This window comes from Microchirus variegatus (assembly GCF_963457635.1).
Source record: "Microchirus variegatus genome assembly, chromosome: 15".
Taxonomy (NCBI): Eukaryota; Metazoa; Chordata; class Actinopteri; order Pleuronectiformes; family Soleidae; genus Microchirus; species Microchirus variegatus.
The window spans coordinates 5,783,167-5,801,439 of NC_139816.1; the positions used below are offsets into that span (position 1 = coordinate 5,783,167).

The window sequence follows — 18,273 nt, forward strand, 5'->3', positions numbered from 1 at the left end:
ATCAGCAGGAGGCAACAGAGGAGAAGACCAGCGAGTGCAGCCATCATTGACCTTGGTGATGATAAAGTAAATCTCAGCTGAGCTCATGAGTCATTAGTCTCAGCCTGGTCCGACTGGTCTGACCAGCAGGGCAGCGTTTTTTTCCTCCTCCACCTCCCTTATAAATTATTAATTAAAAATGCATTAGCAGACACGCCTCACTGTTTCAGAGGATTTTTTTTAAAGACATACTCTGACTTCTATCAGTAATGACCAAGAACCTGACTGTCAGCTGAGATTGGCACAGCACCCCCACACAACCCTCATGTGGATGATAAAGCGCTAGAATATAGATGGATACAGGCCCAGAGGCGCAGCTTGTGAACAGGCAAGGCAGGCAACTGCTTGGAGCCCCTAGCTGATAGGGGGCCTCACTAAAGGGGCCCCACCTCACGTTAACCTGTGTGAAGTTATCGTTCTGCAAGTTGGAAAATGAAGAGGATTATTTACGGTGTAATGCATATCTTTTTACTCAGTTTATATATGTTTTTTTTCCAGTTATTTACAGTATTTTATTGTTCTATATATTTATAGTTTTATAATGTGGGTTCTTTACAGTGTAATGTATTTTTTTTTTACTAAGTTTTTATAGTTTCTTAAAAGCTATTTACAGTATTTTATTGCTCTTTACATTTATATTTTCATATACTTTTTAATTACAAGGTTTTTCCATGTTATTTCATTAATTTCGTTGGTGTCAGATTATTTGTAACATAATGGTGATGAACACTGGTTGGAAGGGCACCCTGGGAATTTTTGCTTAGGGCCCCTACAGACTCTAGAATCGCCTCTGTACAGGCCCATATACTTGTCGTTACGGTAGCCCGCTGTACTACTGCGGAACTTCAGCTTCTCAGTACCGTAATCCCTGAATGGTTGAATAAATAATTGCCAGATATGGAATAGAGAACCATATCTTGGAAGAAGAAAGAAGAAACTCACTCATTGAAAATGTTTTGACAATTCTACAGCCATAAGAGGCGACCATGATCCAAATCACAACCCGTTCAGTCATGCAGGAAGTACTGAATGATTGTGTAAACACATTTTTTTTTACACAGAAAACAACTGATGTAAGTCACTATTGTGTTTGTGTCTCGTAGAAAACAACGCCATGGCACTTTCACGCAGCCGCTGCGATGACGACTCTGCCCACATTGAGGAGGAACTATGAAGTGATGGAAAACACTGTGACTGATACCAAACCCAGTAGAGTAAGTGCTAGCACTGTATAACGGAAAAGTGGCATTAGAGCCATTTTCTAGACAAAGTAGTGAACATTTTACAACATGAAGTGGCAAAAAGTCAAAACAGCTGTGTGACATGGGTACCTTGTGATTTAAAGCATTTGTTCACATGATTCGGGATCCAAAAAGCATTTTCATCCAGCTTATTTCAAAGTAACAGTCGTGCAGTCGTACGTAAGACTGTAAAGAGCAGAAAAAGCGTGAAAAAGCAACCCCTATATTGTTTTTCTTGAGTCGATGGAGGGCGAAAAGTTTGTTTACGACTGATTTTATCCATCCATCATAACATCAAGTTCTGTGCCCCTGCAAACATAATGAAATGAACGTCAGCGTTAAATACAGAAAAATAAAATCCCTACATGGTGAACTAAACCAGTGGTTTCAAAAGATTAATAGATTTTATCATGTAAGGCATTTATTATGTGGCTAAACTTACCGCGCTGCCACATCTCCAATTGAAACCAAACCAAAATAATCAATAAAAATAATGTCATGATAAATGAAATGGCAGCATGACAGAAGCAGCGTAACAGACTCAGAAGACTCTGCTTTATTTTGAATAACTTGAGTCGTAACCTTCGTTGAAGGTTTCAAACATATATTTTTTACCAGCATGTTGCAAGAAATCAAAAAATTGAATTAATTACACGACACACACACACACAAATTATGAAAATGCTACAAACGAGTTAGCATTGATACAAAATGTTTATTGGATCTTAACATACACCTGAATATCATCACAGCTCTTTTTAGAAAGAAAAAAAAATTGTTTGTAAATCATAAGCAGAAACACAACTTGATTTAGTTTGTAGTAGTTTTTCCTCAGGACGACTGCAAATGTAAACTCTCACGTAAACTAAACGGTACCTACCAATGTATACATTGAATGTATATAAATAGACAACATATTATGAGCTCAACTCTATTCAGTTTTTTTCGTTTGTCGTTTTGCTTTTCCTTCAGCGATAGTACCTGCAGCTCTTTTTAGTACCTGCTCTGATGATTTTCCTAGCGAGAAAAATGTGACGTCGACAGACTGCCGGCCACTGAGTGTGTTGTCACTGGAAGAGTCATGAGCATGACGTACGACACAAGAATCAAAGACCTGTAGATCGGTTAAAACCCTTCTGTTTCCGACAAGATTTGGCATGCGCACTTCTCGTTACCGAGAATCCTGAAAACATTGCGTTTATCTCCAACATCAAGCAAAGTAAATGTCTAAAATCTAATTTAACAGAGCTGTCTGGTGTATTTAGCAACAGCACTGCCAAAAGATAGCGATCGTGAGCCGAATCACCACCCATTCAGTCATATTTCAGTTCAGTGTTATGCAAGAAGTACTGAATGATTATGTAAACAACTGCTTTAAGTCACTAGTTTGTGTGTTTGTGTTTGTGTGATGGAAAGCAACGTGACCGATACCTAACCCAGTAGAGCCGAGTAAAGGCCAGCACTATATAACGGCATTAGAGGCATTTTCTCAGTCTTGACATAAATAATGACATCATAATTTCTCAGTCATGATCACTGAAGGTGAACAGAGTATTACAGTAACACTTTTCATCCAGCTTATTTCAAAGTAACAGTCGTAAGAGAGTAAAGATCAGAAAAAGCGTGAAAAAGCAGCCCCCATATATTCCTTCTTGAGTCGATGGAAGATGAAAAGGTTGTTTACGACTGATTTTCTCCACCCATCATATGATTGAGTTCCGTGTCCCTGCAAACACAATGAAATGAACGTCAGCATCAAAAACGTGTTTGAGTAACCAAACATGTGCGATCTGCAAACTCTCCCACACCAAACCCCATAGAGAACATCAATGATTTTACAATCGCAGCACATAGGAGTTGTTGATCCACTGCTGCCTCATCAATAAGTTCAAATGTCTTATTTTGTCACTTCACTGTTTAAAATTCTTCATTCAGATTAACCTCAGTGACACAAAGTGACCACACGAGGCAGCAGTAGACCAGCAGCTCCTGTGTCCCGGTGAGCTAAAATCACTGATTTTCTCTATGGGGTTTGGTGTGGGAGAGTGAGTGGTTTACAAACTGCAGTTTCCTGTTGTAAAAGTCTGTCTGACAGTGAGATAAAGACGTGAACGTGTTCTTAAGACATCGTAGACTCAAACTGACGTAGATTTTATCATGTGAGGAATTTATTATGTGGCTAAACTTACCGCGCTGCCGAATCTCTCTCTCTGAAACCAAAATAAAATAATCAATAAAAACAATGTCAGAATCAATGAAACAATGAAAGAAGTGAAAGTGGAGCATTATTATACCTCTTGATCTTCTTCTTCTTCTTGTCACACACAAACCACACTACACCTCCTATAACAACGACAAGGACAACAAAGATTGCTGCTACTATTGCTTGAATTTCTCCTGTCGAAATGGTGGATTTCTCTGAATGAAAGAAAGAAAGAAGAAAATATGTTTTAGTTTAAATCATAGAGCGTATTTTTTCCCAGAAAGTTGGACTTTTTTTTCACTTGACTGGTGCAACCACTTAACTTAAAATCATGTATGGGAGAGGAGAGTAAAATGGAAAAAATGTAGACAAATAAAAAATCAATAAATTATGTGTGTTGTCTCACCTCCCTGTATCCTCACAAAGGTGCTGTTTATGTACGTCTCCCGTGCGTCGCTGACTTCACACGTGTACGTTCCAGTCTGATCTGCACATAGATCACGTAGCGTGAGGTCGCCTGACTCCGACACATCCTTGACCCTCTCATCCCAGTGCGACGTGGCCTTGTACCGGTCGTGTCCGCCGTGCCGCTCCGCGATGATTTCACTGGAGTTGAATCTCCAGGTGATGTGTGACAGAGGTTTGGTGTTCACAGCTGAGCTGAGACAGGTGAGTGTGTATTCACTGTTTGACACGTTCATATGAGCTGAAATAAAGAAAGAAAAAGCATCAAGTTTTTCTGAAATGTCTCAGTCTCTTCTGACTACAATTATGGCCTCAAATATTAAAGATATAATCAGGTTTTTCTCACCAATACATGCAGTCGAACACTAGAAAAAAACAAAGGTTACGATGTCTTGAAAATATGTTCACTGCTTTATCTCACTGTTTCACTGCTGCCTCCAGCACTAAGTTCAAATGTCTTGTTTTGTGACTTCAGCGTTTGAAATCCTTCTTTCAGATTAACCTCCTTGACACAACGTGACCACACGAGGCAGCAGTAGACCAGCAGCTCCTGTGTCCTCGCGAGTGAGCAGCAAACATCAGTCAGTACGTGTCAATAACCTGAATTGTCGCTTTAACTTAAAGGTTAGGTGTGAATCTATGTTTCCTCCAATCTTTATAATTTAAAACGAAGTTTTAATGTATTAATTATCACCATGACATGTCATAACTACTGTGTTTTTCTGACCTTTTACCTGACACAGGTCCGTGAAGAAGGAAATCCACTCGATTGCAATACTCAACATCACCACTAAATCCCAGGTATTTTTTACACACTTACTGGTTGTAAACAGAGTGGTTTTCCTGCTGCTGTAGGGTGTTGTGACGCTGCAGCTGTAATAATCCAGATTATCCTCAGCGTCAGTCAGCGTCACAGAGCTGTTGATGCTGTAGAGCAGCAGATGGTCCTGCTGTACTGTAGATCCATGCTGCTGTGTCAGGTTTGACCAGGTGAGCTCAGGCTCAGGGTAGATTCCCTCTGAGCTGCAGGTGATGACATTCTTCACCTTCACCACGACCACTTTACGCACCGGAGCTGCAAAAACACAAAGAAACACTATTATACCTCATACTTGCCTCATACTTTTAAAGGTACACTATGTCATTTCTGTCGATGAGGTGCATTTTTTTCATGAAAACGTGTCTAAAATTTTGCATTTTGTAAATGTTTGTGACAAAATGTCAATTTGTTAGTATTTTGCATTTTTCTAAAAAAAAAAAAGTTCTTATCTGAATTTTAAATTTCATATTTATTTACATTTGTGTACATTTCTCTAAAATTCTGGTGATTTTTTTCAAAATCTGCAAAAGTATTTTTTTTTTTTTTTTTTTTAAACAAATGCAAAATACTTTGAGAAAAAACTGTTTCTCTTACCGTTTACTTTCAGGTTGATGAATGACTTTTCTGCCTGTTCTTTAATGAATATGCTGGCATAGCACATGTATCTGCCCCCATCCTGAATCTTCACCTCCCTCAGCTGGACCGAGGCATTTCCATTCAGGATTTCCTCCATGAACAGTGATGTCCTGTTCATGAACCCTTCTTTAGGGTGGACCTTCTCTTTCATGAAGGAGAGCACAGGAATGTCTTTTCCCGTCTTCTCTACCTTCACCCAATGGATGACAATGTCACTGCCGTTCTGGAAACGACATGGTAAGATACAGTTCATGTTGTATTCACAGACGACCTCAGCATCGGCAGCAGCAGCAACATCTGGAAAAAATATTATGTCTTTTAGTCCAGAAATGTGACCGTGTGAATCTTTTAAAACCAGTTAAAACACACTGTTATCTAAACAAATCCCATTCACTAAAGGTATGATGTGTGTTTATCGCCATATTCTTATCCCTGAAACAACACTAGCATGGAACAGTGTTTTCAATAATCTACAGCCATTTTAGAGGACAGTGAGTCAGCACTGCTGCAACTACAAGAGGTTAGCCTGATGCTAATGCTATTCCCACTGCTAACTGACAGTTTCTGACGAGTAAGAATATATTACTGTATTACAATTTAAGAAACTCATAAAGCAACACCTTTTGAGTGAATTTCAACAGGCTGGGCCAACATCTAAATCAATGCTCTATATACAGCACAATAGCCTCATGCTAACTAAAAGCAAATGTGTGTTGTATTTGTAAATATATATCATTTTTGCCACATCAGGGACGTGCTGTTCTCAATATCTGCTAATGCTAACACGAGAGTTTGACGACTCATTCTAGCTAACAGAGTGGCCAAGCTGGCAAGCTAATGCTATGCAGAATAGTGAACCCAGACACGCGTTGTTGCGTGACATGCTAATATTCACTGCACACTCACTGCCTGTGTTGTGTTAATATGCTGATACACGTCGTACATGATGGTAGTAATACATTTTAATGCGGGTGATCTCACTTTCTTTGTTCAAAGTCAAAGTGGCACGTGGACCAAAATGGTCGACCAGGATCTACCGCGATGTTTCCGTGTTAGATCGGAAGAAAATCAAACTGCTGCACGCCTCACTTACCTCGAGAAATCGAAAGAATTAATGAAAACACAAACAAGTCTGACTTCATTCTTGACTCCTGCTTCCCACGAGGAACAATTGTAGGAAATGCTGGTTCCCAGGTTCAGGATGAAGGACCTGAAGCTGTCTGGAAATCATACAGCACAACACGTGTATTGTCATCGAAGCCTAAGGGCAACCCACTTCCATTAGTGCCAAAACATAAATAGACATGAAACTTGCTGTGCAGGTACCTTTGACAGTTCTGTGCAGAATCTTACTCTGTCTTCGAATTGCGATCTTCTGTTCAAGTCGGCGTATAGATGGTACCGGAAGTATCTCAAGGCTTTTTTCAACCGGAACAACTTCAACCGGAACAACTGAAATTTGTTTCCATGTCAGTGAACGGAGTGATTTTGTTTTCTAAACAATGTCATGGAAACACTATCAACTAACAATAACAAATACAAATGGTGGGCCAGTAAGTCTGTTAACATAGCCGTTAGCATCATCGGTGCAATTATCCGGATGTTTTACGTAAAACTACGCATTTCAATTCTCTTTCTCGCAACTTCAAATTAATATGATTTACAGTAGAGCAGACAATTGAGAGATGCTAAATCTAGCAACTGAGGGGAATGATGCAATCACAAAGAACTATTACAATGACTCGTCCACAATGAAATCTCTTACGGATTTTCTTTGTCCATCCAGAAAGTGGAGTTGACCAATGAAAAATGATTTCAGTTTATCAACGACGTGTTTTTATTGCTCAGTACAAAAAGACATTGATGTGTTGTCTAAAAAAATATAAATAAATGTTTAGTTTTTTTTTTTTAATTCAGTGCTTTAAAAAGTCCAAAGTTATTAATTTCACAACTTATTATCACAAATACACAAGAAAATTAGCCTTAACATTTAATGTATCTAATCAAATTGTCAAATTGAATATGCATGCACCATAAATCCTCACAGAACTTTACAGGTCCAGTGTGTAAAGCCCAATTTATACTTCTGCGTAAAGTCCTCTGCGTCGACGCAGAGCCTGTCGAAGAGCCTCTACGTCGTCTCCGACTGCACAAAATATTTATTTTAAGTGTCCGTCACTCCGTCAAGGGACAACGGAGACGGCAAGAGCTGCGATTGGTCCTCAGGACAGGCCGAGCTAAGCTGCTTTGTGCCGGCTCACAGTGAGCACCGAGCGTCCACAGAGGGCGGAGCTGAACACCGCCGACTTCGTCGCTGCCGAACTATAAATACGTCGTATCTTAACACACACATCACACGTTTATATTCTAAATGGCCAATTTCTCGCCTTAAATTATCTTAAAACTGCGTTCCGGGACACAGAAAAGTGACAAACGGCCACTGTTTCAACAACAACAGTCTTTCTCCCTCGGACGCCATTGCTCACTGTAGCCAAAAGCACAACAACCTTGCGCAGCGACCCCTACTGATCGGGCGGGAAATTGCAGCGCCTATCCGTCACCACGACGCAGAAGTATAAAGGCTCGAGTGGTCTATGTGGTGACGCAGACGGATAACGCATTACGCAGTCGGAGAATATTATTAAATTGATTAAAATCTCATTGATTCAAGAAAAATATAATCTTAATAATATAGTCATAATATGTGGTGAGCAAATGTAGCTCACTAAGAATTCTTAAAGCTAGCTTGTACTAGCCACTTAAAGACTGCACTGGGAAAACAGCGCTACTTGACTATTCTTGCTGAATATTCTTAAATGTATTGAAATTTTCTTGATTCAAGAAAAAATTATCCGTCAGCAAATTTTGTTTGGCTAGATTTATTAAAGCTAGCTTGCAAACGTTGCCACGTTCAGACTGTAGTAAGTCTTGAAATGAGGAAAAACTAGACAAAATTGAAGAAAATTCTACCTATCACAAACCAAAAAGTGATGAAGTGCAGCTTAAAATCCATTTTTCTTTACTCTTTTAAAAAACGTATACCTTAGAATTGTTCATATTTGCACACATACTGATCTGTGAATTCTGAATTTAACACAAATTGTAATGAACACTTTCAATAAGCTGTAATATTTTACTAAAACAAACTGAAATTATATTTTAGGCAAAAAAAACAATAATTATTTTTTTTGTTGCATGAATTGAACTGCATGTGATCAGTGATCAGTCGTCAAAAAGATCATGAGTGACATCTAATGGTGAGACTGCAGATTGTAACAAGCAGTGACATCTAATCTGTTCACACAGATGAGTTTTTTTTATCATTATCACAAATTATCTATCTATTTAATTAATTAATTAATTAATTAATTAATTAATTAAATAAATAAATAGATAATTTATAAAAACATCCAATAAGTCATGTACAGTTTTTGTCCGAGTGTGCAGCAGCAGCAGGAGCAGCACGTGAGGTAGAGGACAGATCTGTCTTGTCCTTCATTACATTCATGTTTGCCTCCAAACAGGCCTGAATGTCTGCTTCTCACTGAGCTGAAGGTCAAACAACCTCGCTTGTCTCTTTTCCAGAGACAAAAATCCATGAGCAACTTGTGTTTCCACCTCAGGGCCGGGATGACGCAAGAGTCGTAGAGTCGTACCTTCTCGCTCTTTAAAAAAAAGAGCTTTTACTTTGATTCCAGTGTTATTTTGTCATGCGTGTCATTTCTTCACCTTCATTTCTGTAAATGAAATTCAGACAAACATCTTTAAGTCTCGACGTCCTCTTTTTCCACTCTTCCTCGTAAACAGTAACAATTTCTGTCTATTTTTTTGTCAGATTTAATCTCCTGTAGATTATACTACAACACCTGTTTGAGATAAGATTTATACTTTTTCATAAATTCCTGACATTTTTATTGAAAATGGTAGTTAATATCATCACCATAATACAGTGCAGTGTTTTCAAAACTACTAAAGAAAATCTCCTGTAGATTATACTACAACACTTATTTGGGTCGGAAAAATACTTTTTCATAGTTTCTGGGCATCTTTATTGAAAATAGTAGTTAATATAATCACCACAATATAGTGCAGTGTTTTCAAAACTACTAAAGTCCTTATAAATCTCCTGTAGATTATACTACTACACCTATTTGGGAAAAAGCCACCACATGCGTAATTAATGCGTGACCTTGTGATTATTACCTAAAAAGATTTTTCACAGACGTCGACTCCAAGGCTTCGCACATCGGAGAAATGAATGCAACTGATAGCGCAGCTAGCATCGAGCTAATATTTAATTAGATGCGTCAGAGCAACATTATTGAGGTGAATAAACCAGGGAAATAATCATCTTCTATAACATACTGTGTACTCACATATTGTTGGTGTCGGGATTGTAGTTAGGTTTCTGAGTAAAAAAAAGTATCATTAGTACAAACAGGAAACAAAGTTATTGAGATCATAAATATTGTCACTATTAGGATTAAGATTATTTACCTTTTTTCTTTTATTGCAATACCAGAGTCCTGCTACAATTCCTGCGACTGCAACTGCCACCAAAATTAAAACTGGGATTACAATCGCAGCAACTGAGTCCGACGTGTCTGAAACAAAAAGATTCAGAATTAGTGAAATACAACAAGTGCAGTGACGACAACATTAGAGTTAAGACTTTATGTTCATGAAGAAAGAAAATTAAGTCAAAGTCTGGGACATTTCAGCTCTTGACTAAAATGTATATCATAGGCCGTTAAAGACGAATTAATTCACATTAAAGGGACCTTATATAGCAGCACCGATCCAGATGAAATTTGGTGTGTGTATGCCGGATCAGACTAAATTTCATCTGGATCTGATCCAGATTACAGATTATTTTGCTGGGAATTTAAATTTAGCATGGTTCAGTTGTGTAAATTCCATGTGGTTTCCATACCTTTTGGTCTGTAAAGGCCACTGTGGTTGGGGGAAATTATCTGGGTTCGTGGAGGAGTCCTCCTTTTGTCCCTCGCAATAGAGTCTACGTTGGATTAAAGCCCCAATTTCTGTCGCCCCCACTCACTCTCTCACACCAAAGTCCATAGAGAAAATCAGTGATTTAACATAGCACATGGTGTGAGAGAGAGAGTGGTTTACATGTCTCTGATGGCGGCCATGTTTTCAGTACACGATGGAACAAGTTTAGGAAATTCTTCGAAAGTGCTGTATCGTGTCTGCTTTCTTTTCTAACACTGTTGTTGTGTTGTCTCACCTCTCTGTATCCTCACAAAGGTGCTGTTTATGTACGTCTCCCGTGCGTCGCTGACTTCACACGTGTACGTTCCAGTCTGATCTGCAGATAGATCACGTAGCGTGAGGTCGCCTGACTCCGACACATCCTTGACCCACTGTTCCCAGTGCGACGTGACCTTATACCGGTCGTGTCCGCCGTGCCGCTCCGCGATGATTTCACTGGAGTTGAATCTCCAGGTGATGTGTGACAGAGGTTTGGTGTTCACAGCTGAGCTGAGACAGGTGAGTGTGTATTCACTGTCTGACACGTTCATATGAGCTGAAATAAAGAAAGAAAAGCATCAAGATTTTCTGAAGTCTTTCAGTCTCGTCTGACTGCAATTATGGCCTCAAATATTAAATATATAATCAGGTTTTTCTCACCAATACATGCAGTCGAACACCAGAAAAAAAACAAAGATTACGATGTCTTAAAAATATGTTCACTGCTTTATCTCACTGTTTCCAACAGGAAACTGACGTTTGTAAAACCACTCACTCTCCCACACCAAACCCCATAGAGAAAATCAGTGATTTTACATCACGGCACACAGTAGATCACTGCTCAACATGCATCACTAAGTTCAAATGTGTTATTTTGTGTCTTCGGTGTTTGAAATCCTTCGTTCAGATTAACCTCAGTGACACAAAGTGACCACACGAGGCAGCAGTAGACCAGCAGCTCCTGTGTCCCCGTGAGCTAAAATCAGTGATTTTCTCTATGGGGTTTGGTGTGGGAGAGTGAGTGGTAACTTATAGCCTTCAGTTGGTGTAGATTTACTTATTTTGAGCGTCTAAAATCTGTTTTTTTTTTCAGTGTCAGTACATGTCAATAACCTGAACTGTCCCTCAAATTTTAATGTATTCATTATCACCATGAAATGTAATGACGACTGTGTTTTTCTGACACAGGTCCATGAAGAAGGGAATCCACTCAATTGCAATACTGGACATCGACCACTAGATGCCACTAAATCCCAGGTATTTTTTACACACTTACTGGTTTTAAACAGAGAGGTTTTCCAGCTGTTGCTGCGTGTTGTGACGCTGCAGCTGTAATAATCCAGATTATCCTCAGCGTCTGTCAGCGTCACAGAGCTGTTGATGCTGTAGAGCAGCAGATGGTCCTGCTGTGCTGTAGATCCATGCTGCTGTGTCAGGTTTGACCAGGTGAGCTCAGGCTCGGGGTAGATTTCCTCTGAGCTGCAGGTGATGACGTTCTTCACCTTCACCACGTCCACTTTACTCACCGGCGCTGCACAAACACAGACACACAAACTCTTTAAAGGACGACACAGAGTCTTTTCCTTCATTTAAATTCGCAATTTCCTTTCATATGAAGAGAAATTAATGTTAAATCAATTGATTACCACACAGTTTGATGTATTCGACAGTATTATGTCATGTAATATATCATTTACATGGTCTTTTTAATCTCTTCTTCACGGTAGCGACAAAAGTGTCATAAAACCATGTTTAACTTCAACAAACACAGTAAAGCTGCATACCGACAGAAAGGTCAGAAACTCAGCTAAAAGCTTATATAAATCATTCTTATGTTCACCAAACACAGTTAAAACAGATGGATCAAACCAGCAGGAGTGGAAAAAAAAACGTTACAGCGCACACATTGAAAAGCAGCACCGGAGCGTCAGCGTGATTATGTAAACAAAAAAACACGTGTCGACTGGACAACGGAGAACCCATAGATTCCAGCGGTACCATTTTTATCACTCTACGACCAAGATTCACGGATCCAGCCGCAAAATAAGAGCAAAACAACAACTGACTTTCAAGAAATGCAAGCAGAAAAGTTGTCTTACCTTTGCTGTTTATCAAAACAAGTTATTTCCACTGGAAGAAAACCACTTCTAATGAAGAACTACACTTCCCAGCATGCTTTGGGAACAAATCCCGGTCTGATTGATCATTACAGAGCGACATTAGATAGTTCTGATTAGAGAAAGGCGAATGTCTGCACAAATGGGTCATTATGCATTTATGTCCTTTTGACTCGCTAATGAAGTGATTCACACGCATTCTACCGGTTTAGAGGTTTAAAATGAGCTGTCAATCACCCTAATTGACCAAGGTAAGCCAGAGCTATGGCGCTGCGTAACTGAAGACGCTGCGTAAGTGAAGACGCTGCAGAGCCACAGAGTTGTTATTACGCACTGCACAGGAAGCATCGATTTACAGCGTGTTATCAAACTTATTATTATCTTTTTTTTTTTTCAAACCAAGTTCTTTTTAGCTCTGTAGTGACATATAAATACAATTAAATGGGTTTTTAATAATTTGGTACCTAAAAAATCTCAAATGGCACAGATGGTGCCAAGCTGTGCCAAAAGAGAGAAAGCCTAGAAATCTCTTTACTAAAACCGCTGCAATTTCCCTCTGCTTCATTTCAGCAGCATCAGACTTTGCACAGCTCATGTCCACATGTTGTTACATGACCTCCATGTGTTTTTAAGCTCCTACTGCATATTTTAAAGGTGATATTTGCTTTAAAATGCAATATTTTTTTAGGCGAGAGAAAAAATCCTTCAGTTATGCTGTGTTCCATGTACATTTACTCTGACACAGTGGCAGTAAAACTTACACCTCTGGTGGAATCTCACAAGTGTTATCTTTATTTTGATACCAAGATAATCCACATAGAGCTTGTAACTGCAGAGATTTACTCTATTTAGTTTGGGCATGTGATTTTCGAGCAGGGACTCCAAAAAGAGTGTATACATTTATATATGTGTATATGTATGTATATATATGCATATGTGTATATATATAACCTTGGTATGAACCAAATGCACCCATGGCAATTTGTCGTGGGAATAATACACACAACTCCTTATATGGACATTCTGTGGTGTGTTTATAGGTCACATGTTCAGGCTTTAATTTAATTTTATCTTTTCTTCTTCTTCTTCTTATGTTGTTGTTGAGTTATGACTGATTTTAGATTACATTTTTAATCGTGATATAAAGCTGCACATAGTAATGGAAAAAAGCAGCCGAAAAGCTCTGTGTTCTCAGGGTTAAGGCTTTATCTTCAGTTTGGCATTGGAATCACTTGAACCTGCACAGAGCAGATATCAAAAACAAACACCATGGGAGTAGAGTTAGAACTTTATAGTGGAAAAGTGCTGTAAAGGTCGTGGAAACCATGGAAAGTGATTAAAAACTAACACAAAGGTCACAAAACCTTCCTAAAAGTTACAAACTAGACCTTTAAAGAGAGTCAAACACTCAGCTAAACAACTACATGTTAACTTTTATCATGCATCAGGACTATGGACTTATTCTGGATTATTATAATCAGCAGACAGAAACAGAAACTGCTTGTTAATCTGCTCGTGACCTTGTTTCTCACAGCCTTGAATAAATCAGTCTTTTCTTCCAGGGAGTAAAAACCTTATCTGCTGAGTTCCTGAGCTCTGGAACAGTTTGTCTCAAACAAAACCGTTACAAATTTGAACATCTTTTACAGGCTATTTTATTTTATTTTGTTCATAAGGTGAACACAATTTAAATATTTCACATTTAAATTATGGCTATGATCTATATCCATATTTATCACCTTGAAGCTCTAGTCTCACTTTGTGTCATCTTCTTATCTGCTTTAATCCACTCTTTTAATCTGTTTCACTGGAGATACAGTTAATCCAAATTAATAAAGAGGAGAAATCAGATTATTTTAAGCATTTTGACCAATAAATCAGCCGATTTTTGACTGTTCCCCTTTTAAATGATCGGGATAAACCAATTATGTTATGCTGTTTTTTGTACGTAGACTGGGAGAGACAGACCATAACTGTTTATTACAGTTACGCAAATTTGTGAATTTGCATGAATGGTCTTTAAAGGTGCATTATGTAATAAATCTAAATCAACTGGCCATAAAATCCTCCTAATATGTCACAGAGACTCAGGAATAATGTTCATATAACAAACTGAACTCACCAACAACAACAGTACAGACAAAATATTTGCATTAAAAAAAATCTTTTGCAGACTGAAAATCATGTTTATGTTTTGAAATCATGTTTTGGCATGTGGCGCCACCTACCGCCGTCTACTAATTATTGCAGTCAGTAGAGTCTCAGCTGCAGATCAACCACGGGTTGCCAGTTACCAAACCCAAAAGACCTCGATATTTTGAATTTGAATGTAGTAACCGTTTTTGGCCACATTCTTACATATGGCACCTTTAAAGAAGGCTTTTCACAGCACCCACCAATGGCCAAAATCAGTATTACAAAAACAATCCTTTTTTTCCTTTGCACAAACTCTGAAACTTTAAAACAAATGACCGCTTTTTCTCAGGTTTGTTTACTCGTAGTTTTCAGGGTTTGTCTTGTGTTGTGAATATAAAGTGTGTCTTTTCCGTACCGTCCACTCTCAGGTTGATGAAGGACTCCTTGCTCTCTCCAGGTTTAGTGCTGGTGTAGCACTTGTATCGTCCCTGGTCCAGAACCTGCAGGGACGTCAGCCGCAGCGAGGCGTTCCCTCGAGAGATCTCGTCGTTGAAGAGCGACGTTCTGCCTCTGAAGCGGTCGTTCTGGCGCGAAAGCTGGTCTTTGTCCTTGTAGAACGCGTGGACGGGGACGTCTCCGGCGCTCACCTGAATCCAGTGGATGACGGTCTCCGGACCAGACCGGAACTGGCACGGTAAGATGCACCGTGTCATGAAAACACAGGAGATGTCATGGTCTGTGAGACGACAGAGAAACCAGAAAGACTTTATCGCCTTATCAAAAGACTCGCCTAATATCTTCATCAGTTTCAGTCTACGATATCTTAAGAACATGTTCACGTCTTTATCTTCACTGTTAGACAGACTTTTACAACAGGAAACTGAAGTTTGTAAACCACTCACTCTCTCACACCAAACCCCATGGAGAAAATCACTGATTTTAACATCACAGCACACAGGAGTTCACAGGAGTTGTTGATCCACTGCTGCCTCCATTTCTAAGTTCAAATGTCTAATTTTTTTTAATTCGGCATTCGAATTTCTTCATTCAGATTTACCGCAGTGACACAAAGTGACCACATGAGGGAGCAGTAGACCAGCGGCTCGTGTGTCCTCGCAAATCACTCATTTTCTCTATGGACTTTGGTGTTGGAGAGTGAGTGAGTGAGTTTACAGAGTGACAAAAATGTACAACTTGGATTTACTTCATATAATCTTTGCTCACACGTCTGCAAAACATGAGTAATAATGTTTGCTCCTTCCTCTGGAAACTGAATGTTATGAATGATTGACAGTCCCACACCAAAGTCCAGAAAGGAAATCAGTCATTTTAACATCAAAGCAAACAGGAGTTGTTGATCCACTACTTCCCCATCACCAAGTTCAAATGTGTCATTTTGTGACTTCAGTGTTTGAAATCATTTGTTCAGAGTAACCTCAGTGACACAACAAGGCAGCAGTAGACCAGCAGCTCCTGTGTCCCTGTGAGCTAAAATCAGGGATTTTCTCTATGGGGTTTGGTGTGGGAGAGTGAGTGGTTTACAAACTTCAGTTTCCTGTTGAAAAAGTCTGTCTGAGATAAAGACGTGAAGTGAACATATTCTGGAGATGAGATCACTGACTTTTTATCTGATCTGATAGGAAACTGAAGTTATTGGACTATGGTTTTAAAGGGCTAGCGTAGAGTTTAATTTTTTTCATTTGGCAGAAATTAGAAAAAAACTAATTCAAGGTAAATATTTAGTGTAAAATCACATGAGTGTCTCAATTGTTCTTTTTCAATACCCCCAGAATGAGTTTTTACCATGTTTTTACAGTTATTTAAATGTTTTTTTTGAGCTTTGATGCTAACTGAAGGCTACATAGTAGTAACGGATTATTGAAGGTGCATTATGTAATAAATCTAAAGCAACTGGCCATAAAATCCCCCTAATATGTCACAGAGACTCAGGAATAATGTTCATATAACAAACTGAACTCACCAACAACAACAGTACAGACAAAATATTTGCATTAAAAAAAATATTTTGCAGACTGCAAATCATGTTTATGTTTTGAAATCATGCTTTGGCATGTGGCGCCACCTACCGCCGTCTACCAATCATTGCAGTCAGTAGAGTCTCAGCTGCCGAGCAACCACGGGTTGCCAGTTACATCAGAAAACGAAACCTAAAAGACCTCAGTATTTTGAATTTGAATGTAGTAACTGCTTTTGGCCACATTCTTACATATGGCACCTTTAATCAATGCATAAATTAGTCATCAACTCATTTTATAAGTGATTAATCGCTTTTAATGTTGTTTTTCCCCTAATTAAGTCAAGTGAGTGTGATTTTTTTTCTTCTTAAAGGTGAATATTTCCAGGTTTGACAAACACTGATCGACATTTTCTGACATTTTATAAAGACTAAATTAAATTCTGATCATAATGGTGAGTCACCGCGCCCCGGCCTCAAAATGAAACGGATCATTTGGTCTCACCTCGAGCCTTTTGAGCGACATTATCTGTGTCGAGCCCTGACCACATAAGGTCACACAGTCGCAGTGGAGTGGAAAATCAGGAGTCACTCACCTGCTCTGGTGAAAGTCCAGAGACAACAAAAGAGCAGCAAAAGAGTCCGAGAGTTTCGCAGCGACATCTTGTCGTTTCCTGACAGGAATGTAGATCCACTTTTGTCAGAGGTTATGAAGTATGTTGATAAACCAGACGAGCCAGAGCAGCTGAATCTACTTTTAGTTCTTACTAATGCTCTCACTTACTCTCCCTTATCGCCCTCCTTCTCTCTCTCACTCACACTCCCACACTCACCCCACCCACACACACACACACACACACACACACACACACAATGAAGACTGTTGAGTCAGTTAGTTGTTGAATGAACTGCTTTTATTGGAAAAAAAAAAAGGTCAAAATCTGTGTCTAACAAGCTGTTAAAATACCCTACCCCAGTGTTTAGATGGTAGAGCACCTGACCTGCCCCATATGCTGAGGCTATAGTCCTCGCTGCAGGCGACCCTGGTTCGAATCCTGCACCAAGTGGTCTTTTCCTGCATGTCAATCCCCACCTCTCTGCCTCCTGTTTCCTGTCTCTCTCCACTGTCCTATCCATTAAAGGCAAAAAGGCCCAAAAAGTAAATTAAAAATACCCTACCCCTCAGAACCCCCTGGTTATTCAGTTCTGTGTTGATTGTTATTGATATAAAAGTCATGTTAAAATCATTCTTTTAGTTAAGTCCCCACATTTTGATGAAAAAAATAAGTCCCCATAACATAAATGATTACATTTTTAAAGTGAAGGTGTGCTTTAAGGTTAGGTTGAGGTCAGGGTCAGGGTCCGGGTTTCCGGGTTAGGATGAGGATTAGGCCAGCCCTAGTGAATCAGTCTCCAGTGTGTGTGTCAGAGATGTTTATCTGGTTTTGCAGGAAGTAACTTCAACTTGCATGACCAACTCTGCTTTTGACCGGCCCTTTGCTCCCGGGGGGGTTTCTGGAGTCGAATTTGACTGATTTCATTGTTCACTTTCTGTCAAATTATCACTTTTTCAACTTTTGTTTCATAAACATATTCACATTCATAAAATCACGACTTCTCCCCATAACAGGTGTATTTTACGATTAAAG

General features: G+C 39.2%; 1 protein-coding gene across 4 annotated transcripts; it reads right to left on the reverse strand.

The window, feature by feature from the left end:
• Positions 1–284: 284 nt before the first annotated feature.
• LOC310937192 (programmed cell death 1 ligand 2-like) lies at positions 285–17,362 on the reverse strand. 4 transcript variants are annotated; one of them, XM_083901409.1, is made up of 7 exons: positions 17,221–17,362; positions 15,065–15,385; positions 11,673–11,927; positions 10,653–10,952; positions 3,575–3,698; positions 3,470–3,490; positions 285–3,006 (listed from the first exon to the last, which is right to left on the reverse strand). In XM_083901409.1, the coding sequence occupies exons 1-7, from the start codon at positions 17,285–17,287 to the stop codon at positions 2,961–2,963; spliced, it is 1,134 nt and encodes a 377-aa protein (XP_083757535.1). In that variant the 5' UTR covers positions 17,288–17,362; the 3' UTR covers positions 285–2,960. The 4 variants fall into 4 exon arrangements, with proteins under 4 accessions (XP_083757535.1, XP_083757538.1, XP_083757537.1 ...); XM_083901411.1 differs by lacking the exons at positions 285–3,006; positions 3,470–3,490; positions 3,575–3,698 and adding exons at positions 7,219–9,141; positions 9,781–9,812; positions 9,902–9,954; XM_083901410.1 differs by lacking the exons at positions 285–3,006; positions 3,470–3,490; positions 3,575–3,698 and adding exons at positions 7,219–9,141; positions 9,781–9,812; positions 9,902–10,008.
• Between the last annotated feature and the right edge of the window lie 911 nt (positions 17,363–18,273).